We start from the raw sequence: 12,073 nt of genomic DNA, 5'->3' as shown, positions 1-12,073 counted from the left end.
CTCACAGACTGTCGACAGACAGCCAACACACTATCACCACTGAACCATAATTTCCCCTTTAGCGATGAGTGGCACATGGAAGGTGGCACCATAAGGGTGGCTCTTTGGCAGTGTTTTGAAATTGCTGCCAAATTGCAAGCAGGCAACAGTGATTTAGAATCATTTGTGGTTTTTTTGGTGTTGTGTTTCATTAAATGTTTTGTTTTCATTCTCTGTGTGTGTGTGTGCGCGTGTGTATGTGTGTGTGTGTGTGTTTGTGTGTTTTGTTTTGTATCTGCTGTTCATTTGAACCCTTTCATGCGTGAGTTATGAGAACCTCAGTCAAGTTTGTTTTTTTTTCCTGATTGTTTTTATTCCTCTTTAGGCATGAAAAAACAAACAAACATGGAAACATGGCCACTCAGCCGGACAGCATGCGTTTGACCTTTGAACCAGAGAAATATGTATTTAACAAATCAATAACAGAAAATGATATTGCATCTTCAGATCTGCTGCTAGTATTGACTAATCCTGATCCTCTTAATTACATTCAAGCAACATATAAAATAAATAAAAAACAACTTCCCATGACTAGCCAATAGGTAGCAGTGTATGATTTGATGCACTGTGTTGGCTATGTTGCAACTATAACAACAAAACACATGCATACATAAGAGAACAGCATTTGGATAGCTGCCCACTGTATGCATGAAAGGGTTAATTGGGTTGTGTTTTATACAATGTTGCACTTTGTGAAACACGTTTAGTTTTCAGTTTTTTTTTTTTTCTTTTTTTGTAAAAAAAAAGAATTGGATTTTGGATTTTGGATTTTTCCACATCAGGGCCACCATACATTTAAGAACCATATGATAGCGATTGGTTAATAATAAAGAAATAAATGGATAAATAAATGTAAAGTCGTTTCAGTTTTCCACGCAGAAGGACGTGGAAGTTCTCACTCAAACCATTTATTTTTACCCCGAAATACTGTAACGTGGCAGGAAAAGCCGAGGAGTGCACGGGAAAAGCGGCGCGCCGGCTAAATGGTTAACTGGGGGGTGGGGGTCAGCATGACATCACTGCTGGACAAAGCAGAAAGGAGTGGTGAAGAGCTCCCCGTCAGGAATCAATGGAACATACCCAAACACTGAGGAAAAACGCCGTGTAGTTTTATCCAGACAAAAACAAAGTGTTCGGGCTGCGCTTTGCTGTAAGAGGAATGAACTGCTCTGGAAAATCACATCGTCAGCGCTGAACAGAGAAAAGAGTCCGCCTCAACCGGAGGGTTGGTGTTCTTTTTTTTTTTCTTCTTTTTTTAAGTTTCTTCCTCCTGTGAGGGTAAGCGTTAACAACTAGTGTCCTGAGGAAAAAAAAAAAGCACCAGCTAACTGGCATCTATGGTTTGTATCCTAATGAAAAAGCTAAATGTAAATGATATTTTAAAAGTCGAGCAACAGATGGCGAGAAGGGGAAACTCCACGAAGTCGGCCCAGGGAGGCGCTCTGGATGGTTCTTGGCTCTGGCTTAGTCTGCTCTGTTCACAGGCTTTAAAGTCACGGTTAGCACAACTGTTTGTAGCCTACTTTTAAAACAACTCGAGGGCATGCTAAGCTATACTGTATACTGTATACTGTTTCAAAGACGAAGCTATTAAGCTAATATTTATTAATAAAATGGACTGCGCCCTCGCTTGACAGAAAGTGAACATTGCATTTAACGGGAACTCCAAATGAGGGCATAAAAGTAATATAAAGGAGCTGGTTACTACTGCTATTTTTCTAGTACTGCTGTACTCATGTTTCTTCCGTTGCATTTCTGAATGATCTGTTTTAATGAAAGTCCATGTTACAGTAGGGTTACCAGATTTAAACAAATTATTAAATATAGGGCAGAAAAGTACTTTTGTTGAGAACCAGACTGATAATTTTCTAACTTAAAAAAAAAAGTATACAGGTTAAAAATTTAAATATGAAGAACGCATACTTTATTTTATTTGAATGCAGTTTAAAAACCTTATTATAACTTTAAATGGAGACTTCATATACCTACCATAGAAAGACAACACTTTCCTCTAATCTTTCCTTCTTATTGTAGAATTAAAAGGATAAGTTTTTCTTTGGAGTGAACTTGTCGGTTGTCACAGCGAGAAGACAGTCGGGAATGAGGGCTTGCAACGAGACATTTTTTTGCCCTTTAAGAGGTGACAAGCAGAGAAGGTTGGAAACCACAGGAACGGTGCAGAGCATGTTGCCTACCTTCATCCTGCAATTGCCACTTGATTGTGCAGCTGTGCTTAGCAGGCAACTACATCTTCCCGTGGGATGTAGGAGGATGTAGTAGTTATCATTCAAGCAATTTCTGTAGAAAATTATCATGAAATAGCAAAGAGATGAACTTGTTTTATCTGTTTTTGTTTTTGTGTTTTACAGATGCTCTACTTGTTTTATTTTTACGTGTTTTGTTTTGTTTTGCCAGGGATTATGAAACTTATCAGGTTATACTGTTATTTTGTCCCCATTCCAGTGTATATGCAGCATATGTCAATTAATTCCATTTTATTTATATAGCGCTAAATCACAGCAAATAGTCACCTCAGGGCGCTTTTTATTGAAGGTAAAGACCACACAATAATTACAGAGAAAACAGTCAAAACGACCCCCTATGAGCAGCACTGGGTGACAGTGGAAAGGAAAAACTCCCTTTTAACAGGAAGAAACCTCCGGCAGAACGAGGCTCTGGGAGGGGCAGTCATCTGCCACGACTGATTGGGGGTGAGGTGAGGAAGACAGGACAAAAGACATGCTGTGGAAGAGAGCCAGAGATTAATAACAACTGGTGATTAAATGCAGAGTGGTGTATAAACACAATGGAAATCAAGATTACCATAAGTTAAAAGTTGCACTAAACCGGACCCTGTAGATTTTCAGAAGCCAGATGTTGTTTCTACAACAACATGTATGTACACTTTTATGGTCTTGACAAGATGCATCTGCCTCAGTCACTGCTTTACCTGTAAAAAATTCTGGGATAAAAATATGTAATCTAGCACTGTATTCTCTATGCTATTATAAGACTGAAGCAGGGCATATACTGAAAACTGTAAATTCAGATCTTAGTAGTTTTAATAAAAGTCAAACTTTTATGCAGCTCCTTAGCCATAAACCTTTTTTGAAGTTTATGAAGCTCTTCTTTTCAGTTTGATGAATGAATGTGTAATTTTATTAAGTAATGTAGTAAATGACTTGACTAAAGTGAATCCAGTCATCCCTAAAAGGATTTGCTATTGCTGCTATATTGATTTCAGGGGCTCATTTCCCATTCTTCCTTATTGAGGCCAGTGTCTTTAAGGTAAAAAAGATGTTCCCATTGTCAGTGGGGTGAATGGCTCCAGGTGATTTGAGGCGCTTGTCAAAGATGTCTTGTGCCAATCAGACATTTGAGCCAGAAAGGTGAGTCAAGATTCATTATGTTAGACTCAAGAGCAGTAGTGCCAGTAAAGAAAGACAAACTAGAGAGAACCACTGTAACTGAGATTACATGAAAGAATAGAGTGATGGTACAATGAGCAGGGCAAAATTGTTAATCTTAATGTTCTGTGACACCTCAAAAATAATTTCCCTTTCCCCTGACCTCAATAAGAACTTTAATAGTCCTTAACATATAGTGTCAAAATGATATAAAAGGGCAATTATGACTCAAAAGCTTACAACTAATCACCAAAAGAAATTTGAGCCTTTTTTCACTGTCAAGCAATCTTTTGGAGCTCGTTCTTTTTTTCTTTTTTATGGTCTCATGGCACCACTATCAATTAACCATTACAAAGAAGAATTAAAGTGTGAAAATCTGAATAAAGAGCTAGCAGTCATTTTTATACACTAATGTAAGAAGGTGATGGATAACATTTTCTACAACTTCCTGCAGTTAAGGTTTATTGTATTCTTATATTCGTTAGACTGCGACTTGAAAGCTTAGTTAACCTGTTTTGATCCTTGCCATTGAAGTGAATTGTAAAAAGAAAGAAAAGAATATACATGCTGCCAAGGGGTCGGCAATATGTTTGAGTCATTCAGCAAAATCCCTTTGATGGCTTCCTGATGTCTGGACTGCACAGGCTGAGTCAGACTGTGGTTTGGTGTGTTGGCAGAGTACAGTTCATGGTACCATTAGGAATATATTTAGGTAAATCTGGGAAAATGCTGGCTGCGATATGCATCTGGTCTTTTATTTAGTGAGTATTTGTTCTCACTGTAGAATCTCTCTGTTGTGAAGAATTCACTGCCTCTAAGCACGGGGAGATTAACGTAGTGATACAGATGTCTTGAGTTGTTCTCCCCGTGAACGTCTGGAGCAGTGAGCAGAGCTGTTATGGAAAATGTGATGAAACAGCACTCCAACCCACATCCTCTCTGCTGAAGCCATAAATGGAAACTCATGGAAAAGTTTTGGTTAAGCCATGAGGTGGAGCTACATGATGAAATGATTCATAGCACCAGAAAAACAAAACAACTGATCCATCAGCTGTTTTCCTGTAATTTTTTTTTTTTAACTGTATTTGCACATCCAAAACATATAACAAAGTTTGCTGAACTTGGAAATGTGTGTGTGTGTGTGCTCATTTAGCCCCTCCACCATAAGCTTTCATTACTTGTGATGAGGGGCAGGGAATTGCCCAGTTTACAGTCATACCTGGATGTTTAGGGTTTTCATCAAAGTTGTGATTCACCCTCAGTGGGTTCTGTAAATCCTGGGCAAGTTCTCGTTCATGTGGTATAGATACAAAAAAATGAGGGGAAAAAAAGCCCTGAGCTATTTTTTGTATAGTGCAACAGTGAAGAGAAGACAGGAAAGTAGGAGAAAGAGCAGGGGAAGACACGCACCAAAGGGCCACAGGTCAGACTTGAACCGGACTTTCAGCCATAAGGCATATGAGCACCTACTCATGCCATGAACTAATCTGGCACCCTGCTCGGAGCCATTTTTCTGTATGTACAAAGAAGTTACATCAAGGTTGGACTGCTTGATTATGGCAAAAACAATGACACTGATTATATTAGTCAATGATTATCTTGAATTTTTTTAAATACAACAACTTGAACTTGACAAAAACCATAAAATTCACTGAACTTAAATTTCTTTTTACAAGTAATCTTTAAAAACTAAACTTTGAAGTGATCTTTAAATTAAAAAAAAAAAAAGAGAGAGAGTCAATGAGGGAGTTGGCCCCTGCCAGCCCCACAGCCTCTGCTGGGAGGTGCAGAAGGGGCAACAAGAGGCCCAAGTTGCAGCAGGCTTGCGTTGCTCAGGAGAGCTACACGATAGCCAAAGGGAAAGCGATGGAGAGCTGAGGCCAACAACTGACGTCTTGATTGTACACCTCCAAAACCGGAACGGATGAGAGACCCTGGGAGGCAAAAGCAGCTGCAGGCAACTGATTCTTCCACAGTTTCCCCTACAGAAACAAGTTTTGCTGCTTCTAGCGAGATCTTTTTGACTAGAGGTGATGGGAGTTTTGTAGTGAAATTAATGCAACAAGTCTTTTTAGCCTGTTAATTTTGTTTTCATGGTTACAACTTAAAATTGTAATTTAAATGAAAATTTGATGAATCACACACAACCCTTTCTTTCCTGTCATCTTCCTCTTTTTCTACAGTTTATCTACAAAATATATATGAAGTGTTCATTTTCTCCCATTTGTTCAATCAACTTATTGTTTTTAATTATTTTAACTTTTTGTGTTATAGTTATTAAAGTGGTTAAATTATGGCTGAAATATTAAGTGCATGTAATATCAAAGTCCCCAAAATATAATTTCTTTCATATGGAAAGCTAAAAGGTTGGCTTATCTCAGGAAAACATGACCCAGATATTGTGCTTTAGATTTCAGGTACCTTTTATTTTGTTTTTTATGCATGATTTAGGTAGCCTATCATAGTGGATGGGATTTTTATGTATTTATTAGTGACTTTATATGTTTTTTTTTTTTTAATGATAGTGCTGTTGAAAACACAGACTCATTTATGAAAGCTACCTAAAAGCTTTGGATTTACAACAAACAATATCTGACAATCTAACATGTAACTGATGCAGGAAATTTTCATGAACACAAAGTGGTGCTTTTCAACAGCCAAGGGTTGTTACACTGTTGCTATAACCAATTATTAATATTTGGTGGTTGTATCACAGTGACTTCCTTTCATTGGAAAAAAAAAATCGAGTCTTCGGTTTTATCTGAGATACAATATCAGGTTTTTGTCTCAGCAAATACAGCTACAAATAACGACCTTTAACAATCTAGCTGAGATAAGTATCTTATAAATATTTAATGCATGGGAGAGTGGAGATAGACAAGGAGGAGATAGTTTTGTCTGGCTGTACTCACTCCTCACTTAATGTTTCCCTCTGCGGAGTAGAGAGAATGACTTGGCTGTTTCCTGTCAACTTTGGAAGTCCCCATTTGTCATCACAGCTTTACTCCCTCTGAAAAAGAAAAGCCTTGAGCAGGCCAGAAAAAAGACTGAAGTAGTCACCTTCAGACATACTTTCAATAAAGTTTGTAAGTCACAAAATTAATTTGAGACTTCCAGATAGCCTGTACTTCATGAAATATTGTCTTGTCTTCTCATCTTAAACTCTCCCCACTTGGGAGCGCAAGCTAAAGCAAGCCAAAAAAAAATTAATAGAAGGCAACCGTTCTGGTTTTAATAACCCTCCAAAAAACACGACATATTTTGTTGCTATACTATTGTGTCCTTGTTATTAAAATCTTGGTCCTCCTCAGATGTCTGTGTTTTTCCCCCCGCAGTGCTGTGTCTGAAGAAGTTGACCTGCAGTTTGAATCCATCCTGAAAGACCATGCTGTCCCTCCTGCTGTCCGCAGCGCTGGCTGTCCAAGGAATGGGTGGGTGTCACTGCTCCCTCTGCCCTGCTATTAGATCCGAGTCACTGCGGTGGGAAATGCCACCGCTTGTTAAACAATACACCCTGCAGGGCCTATTAGTCTTTTGCCTTCAAAGGCTTTACTGGGCAAAACAACTTTTCAAATGAGACTACGCCCAAAAATAATGTGCCAGTAGTTTGAAACTTATACGCTGTCCCTGTTTAAACTCGCATCAACTGAAAGGAATTGTCAGAGAGCAAATTCTTATTTATACAGATGTCTGGCTGAATGAGTAAAGGGGCATTTTCCCACAATAATTCTTGTGAGTTTAGCTTGTAAAACAGAATGGCTTTGACCTTTTACACGCAGGTGAGACGTGGCAAGAGCACGGGGGCTTAGGTGAGGTGCTCTGTGAAAAATGTTAGACGTATAGTTTTTCTGCTGTGACTCAAGAAGTGTGGTGAGGAAGTCATCGTATTTATAACACTGGAAAGCAGTGTGTTGGTGGTTGATGTTGCAACTGAAGATTACTCACACACTCAAAAGTTTCACTTCAGTTGCAGCTCATAGAAAAACTTATCATTAAAAAAAGAAACAGCTGGCATGATAACATCTCGTGACGCAGTAAATAAAGGAAGGGAACGGAGTATGTCGAAATGGGTATCAACAGTGCATATATTTCAGCATCAGCCCTTTCTCAGTTGGTGTCTGGCTGACACCATGTAAATTAAAATCTCATACTGGGTACTATTCCTTTATAGTAATGTATAGCCTGAAGAAGAAAGAAAATCAGATCTCAAAGATTTCCATTTGCAAATCCACAAAGTTCATAAAGAACTTTTATTGTCCAAAATGCCATTATTTAAAGAGATTTTTTTTTTTTTTTTTGCCTTTTCTGCTCTCTGGTTGAGCTGACACAACCTCCTATCGGCCATCAGTGGCACATTTCAGTCTTGACTCGGTGGACCTAAGTGTCTTCAGTGGTTCATTAGGGACCTATTCTCTCCCAGCACAAATGGGCCTGCGGCCTGCTCATTACTGGCTGTATGGCATCCACTGCCTAACTCGCTTCTCTCAGCGGGAGGGAAGAGGAGGAGGAGGAGGAGGAGGAGGAGGAGGCGTCGGGGACTGATGGAGCTCTTTAACTCACGGGTAATGGGCTATATTGTAGCTCACACAATGATTCACTTTCTGCTAACTGGAGCACTAAGTGAATTAGTTGGAGTCTAGTTTGATACTATAGTCTGCCTATCTACCACTGTGTGATTGTACAAAACCCTCATATATTGTGGACATTATTTAAACTATTGTTATTATTCCTGGCAGTAGCTTTAGAGAGAATATTGGCACATTTCAGAACAACACAGGGAAAGTCAATCCTTTATATTTTATCTTTCTTTTTTTTTTTTTTAAACAAATGCAGGGCAGCATTAATCATCTGGGTTATTAATTAAAGGTCATCTTGATTGCCTTTGATTTATAAATAGCTATGTTCTGCTTCCACTGGCCACACAAACCTACAGACTTGTGTATGTAACTGAGAACATTTATGTGTGTAAGGCTGTGCTGATAAGATCCAGGGTCTCCTAGGTCTCTAGGTCCCACGCTGGGATTACTGGCTATAATCTTTCTTGTATTCAGCCATGTCATTTCTTGATAATTCCTGCAAGTTCCCCTATCAGCAGACATGATTTTACTTTGTGGCCTTTACCAAAACACTTCGTGTTGCGAAAAAAGGCACATGACAACACTGTCATCCCAGCACAGTAACATTGTCTCTGTAGCTCCTAGCTGTATCCTGACTCAGGAGTCAGATGATGGATTGTTCTCAGTAAAATCTCTCCCTGATGTTACTCATACAGCACAGCATAGCTGTTGCCTCCAGAGGCAGGAAGAACCTTGTCTGTAGGTGGATGTTGTTTTTGTGTTTAAAAACAGTATTTAGGAAGCAGGAGAGAGAAAAGCTTGCCGCCCTGATCCACGCCGGCTTTGACCTCTGACCTAACGGGTTGCTTAGCTCAAATTTTTTTGTTATCACACTCATTATAATGTATTGTGGTCGGTAAAATGCAAAAAATTGTCAATCCATGTACAGTAATGACTGAGCCACAACAGTTAGCTGAGTACAGCAACATTCTTGGCTCACAGCATACAGCAGTGTCAGCCAGTTGCAGAGCTAACAGGAGGCTGTCTAGCTAATTGCTTGTTGTTGTCATACTCTGTGTTCAGTTAGCACAGCCACTAGGCTGCCAGAGCGCGCTGTGTGCAGTTCTTAGAAACCAAACAATGAAAGAGAATTGTATTCATGCAAATGCAGAAATGAAACCCTGACGTGAATTTTACTCTTCAGTGATGGGAGCTGTAAGGTAATTCAAATTAACTAGCATAATTGGATAGATTGCATCTAGTAAAGTAGTTGCCAGGCACAGATTATGGCAGGGCCCCAGAGCGTGAAAATAGCCCGCTCGTGCCTGCATCTCTGGTGTACTTTTTAAAGGTCTGCTAACTATGAATGCCCTCTTCCTGTCCTCCTTTTCTCTTCACAGCAATTGATTCTGCAGAGAGGGGACACTTTAGCCTGTGCAGAAATTCAATTTAGGGTTATTACCCTGTATCAGTGATGTTTTTGCTAATTTGATTGCGTCCAGTAAAGTATCCTTTTAAAAACAATTGAGGACAGGCTCAACAAAGATTGGTTTCGCTGCAGTGCATACATAATGACGAGTCTCTGTTGGTTTGCCTTTGTCTCACTGTTTCCCAGCTCCTCTTTTCTTACAGTGCACTTATTGAAACAGAGTGCATTACCCAACAAGCACCTCATGATTATTTCAACAAGTCCTAAAAATGCTGCCTTGTGGATCGTTAAAAAATTGATACGGATAATATGCCGAGATTGCAGTTCTGGAGGGGAAGAGAGGCCCGAAGCCATATGTGAGCCTGCTGTGTGTCTAGTCGGCTTTGATGAATGTGTTGAACGGATGCTGATCTGTGCTTGGAAAGTGTCACAGCTACTATTGGCTTGCTGCAAAAGCATCCCAGTAGCTGACAGAGGGAGACCCCTACCTTGCCGGGTGTTGCGTCTGAGACGTGGCAGTGGTGACATTAGGTGGGGTGGGAATAAACCCTTTGCCTCTCTGTCTTTTGTCATTATGTGTACAGCTGTATGCAAAATACATGTCTAATTATCATATCCAACTCAAACAGCAAAGTGTAAAATGAACTTGCATGCATGAACTGCATGGCTATGTTTTAAATTTTAGACTTAAAAAAAAAACAAAACAATAATTGTGATATATAGAAAAGTACTCTTTCAGTACCCCTTCTTTTCCCAGATGGTGCATGCTGTAAATTCTACAGCAAACACTCTGTACTCACCAAAGAGTTGTTCTATTCTTGATATTTATTTTTTATTTTTTTGGGATGTCTGTGTGGATTACTTAATGTATTGAGATATTTTAGGTTGACTTGCAAAGGCAACATGTTAAAGAATTTTCAGTGTTGTTCGAGTCATCTGACTGTGAGGGACTTGTGAAAGTTTCAGCTTGTTTTTCTTGAGGTAGATTTTGAGGTCTCATTTCAATTATTGTTTTGTTGTAGAAGCCACTTTTCAGTTTCAGTCTCTTGGCTAACTGCGTGACGTTTAAATCCTTTCCTCTATCCCTGCAATGTTTCAGATGCCACAAAAGCCTTGCAGTCAAAAAGCTGAATATTTGAAATTATAGCCTTCCCCTGATTTGTTTGCATGAGTTAGATTAATTTTCAGCATCCTTAAGAATCCTTAAGAGTCTGAGAAATTATCAGCTCCAGAATCGTCATCAAATGACAATTCCTACTAAAAATTCTTGACCTAGTGGAGAATTAACAAGTAAATCAATTAATTGATCAAATTTTGTAATTGGAAACAAACTTAAGCACCTACCACAATTATTTATTTGTGTGTGCATTGTCTCTTCTGTAAATATTAGAAATCGTGTTCACTTTACTCGTATGTGACCCCATGACCCTACTGCTACCTTGAGGTGCTCCCACGTACGCCATCTTTTCCATTTCTTTTCAGGTTCCTGTTCATCAAAGGCTCTCTGTCCCTCAGACTTGTAAGCCAGAGGCTTGCCTTTATCTGCCCACTGTTCTTTAGCCAGCACTATCTGACTGCTGAAGCCCATTAACGGGTTATTGACGGGATATGAGATGGCATACATCCATGAAGAAAGCAAGGCAGAGGAAGCACAGATAGAGAGCAGGTGAGAGATAGAGGAGAAAATGGAAAATAGAGCACTGATGAGTCCTATTGTGATTTATGACATTTCTGAGAATAAGCAAGCAAGAGTTCTTGTCTCTCCAATCTGCAGTCACCTGTGAGTCTCCCTGAGTGAGGGAACTCACACTCTCTGATGGATTCTTAGAGCAAAACTGGAAGAGATTATGTTTAGAGCTTAATGTTCAAAGTGACCCCTTTACACTGCCGAAGACTCACTTAATCCCATCCATATTGTACCTCTTACTGAGGGGCCATTTGAAAACCACTGCTCAAGACACAGAGATCTTGGTGATTTCTATCCAGATCATACTTACTATGCACATGCTCCTGTCACTCAGTTAATGTTTTCCAAATGCTTTTTTTTTTCCAAATAGGAGTGTTATGGACATGCACATCTGCTCTGACACCATGAAATCAAAAGCTAGTGTTCCCCTCAGACTTATACAGGGATTGGTAATATCATAAGAGTAATCGGTATGAAAGGGCTTGCAGATCCTTTGAGCAAAATCCTTTGATGTTCAGGTAGAGCATAATGTCTGGAATAAAAATGTGCTGAGCTGCAATTACATTCGTCAGCAGAGGGGGGCAGTGTTGTAAAAGCATATTTCTCCCGCTTCACTCCCTGCCCAACCAAAAACCACCATCAGTGCAGTTTTAGTATTGCACCTTACACACCAGTTTGCTTTGCTGTGTCAATATTGCCCCAGCAATTTCCCCTCTAGTACTTGATGTTCCTTATGTATAAAATCATATTAGCACTTGTTGTATCATGTTTCAGCGGGGCTGTACCTTTTAAACATGCACTTACTATTTTAAACACTGACTGTGTAAATAGCTTGACTCACTGTCTGTTATTACATTGTCACCATTATTAGCTTTATGAAGTGACTGTGTGGTGCTCCTTGTGGGACTGAATGGAATTAAATTGAATGTAGTTGGAGTGAAGGCCTATTGTTTGC

At 39.4% G+C, this 12,073-nt stretch overlaps 1 protein-coding gene across 2 annotated transcripts in view; it reads left to right on the top strand.

Annotated features, from left to right (window-relative positions):
* The first annotated feature begins 1,059 nt into the window (after window positions 1-1,059).
* Window positions 1,060-12,073, top strand: part of cd276 (CD276 molecule) — a 71,220-nt gene continuing 60,206 nt past the window's right edge. For both annotated transcript variants that reach the window (XM_030723070.1, XM_030723077.1), the window contains exons 1-2: window positions 1,060-1,264; window positions 6,782-6,877. In XM_030723070.1, the coding sequence (XP_030578930.1) occupies window positions 6,832-6,877 (46 nt within the window). In that variant the 5' untranslated portion in view covers window positions 1,060-1,264; window positions 6,782-6,831. The remainder of the gene's footprint in view (window positions 1,265-6,781; window positions 6,878-12,073) is intronic.

Source organism: Archocentrus centrarchus, chromosome 3, assembly GCF_007364275.1.
Source record: "Archocentrus centrarchus isolate MPI-CPG fArcCen1 chromosome 3, fArcCen1, whole genome shotgun sequence".
NCBI classification, from domain to species: Eukaryota; Metazoa; Chordata; class Actinopteri; order Cichliformes; family Cichlidae; genus Archocentrus; species Archocentrus centrarchus.
This window is presented reverse-complemented; position numbering and strand designations above follow the sequence as displayed.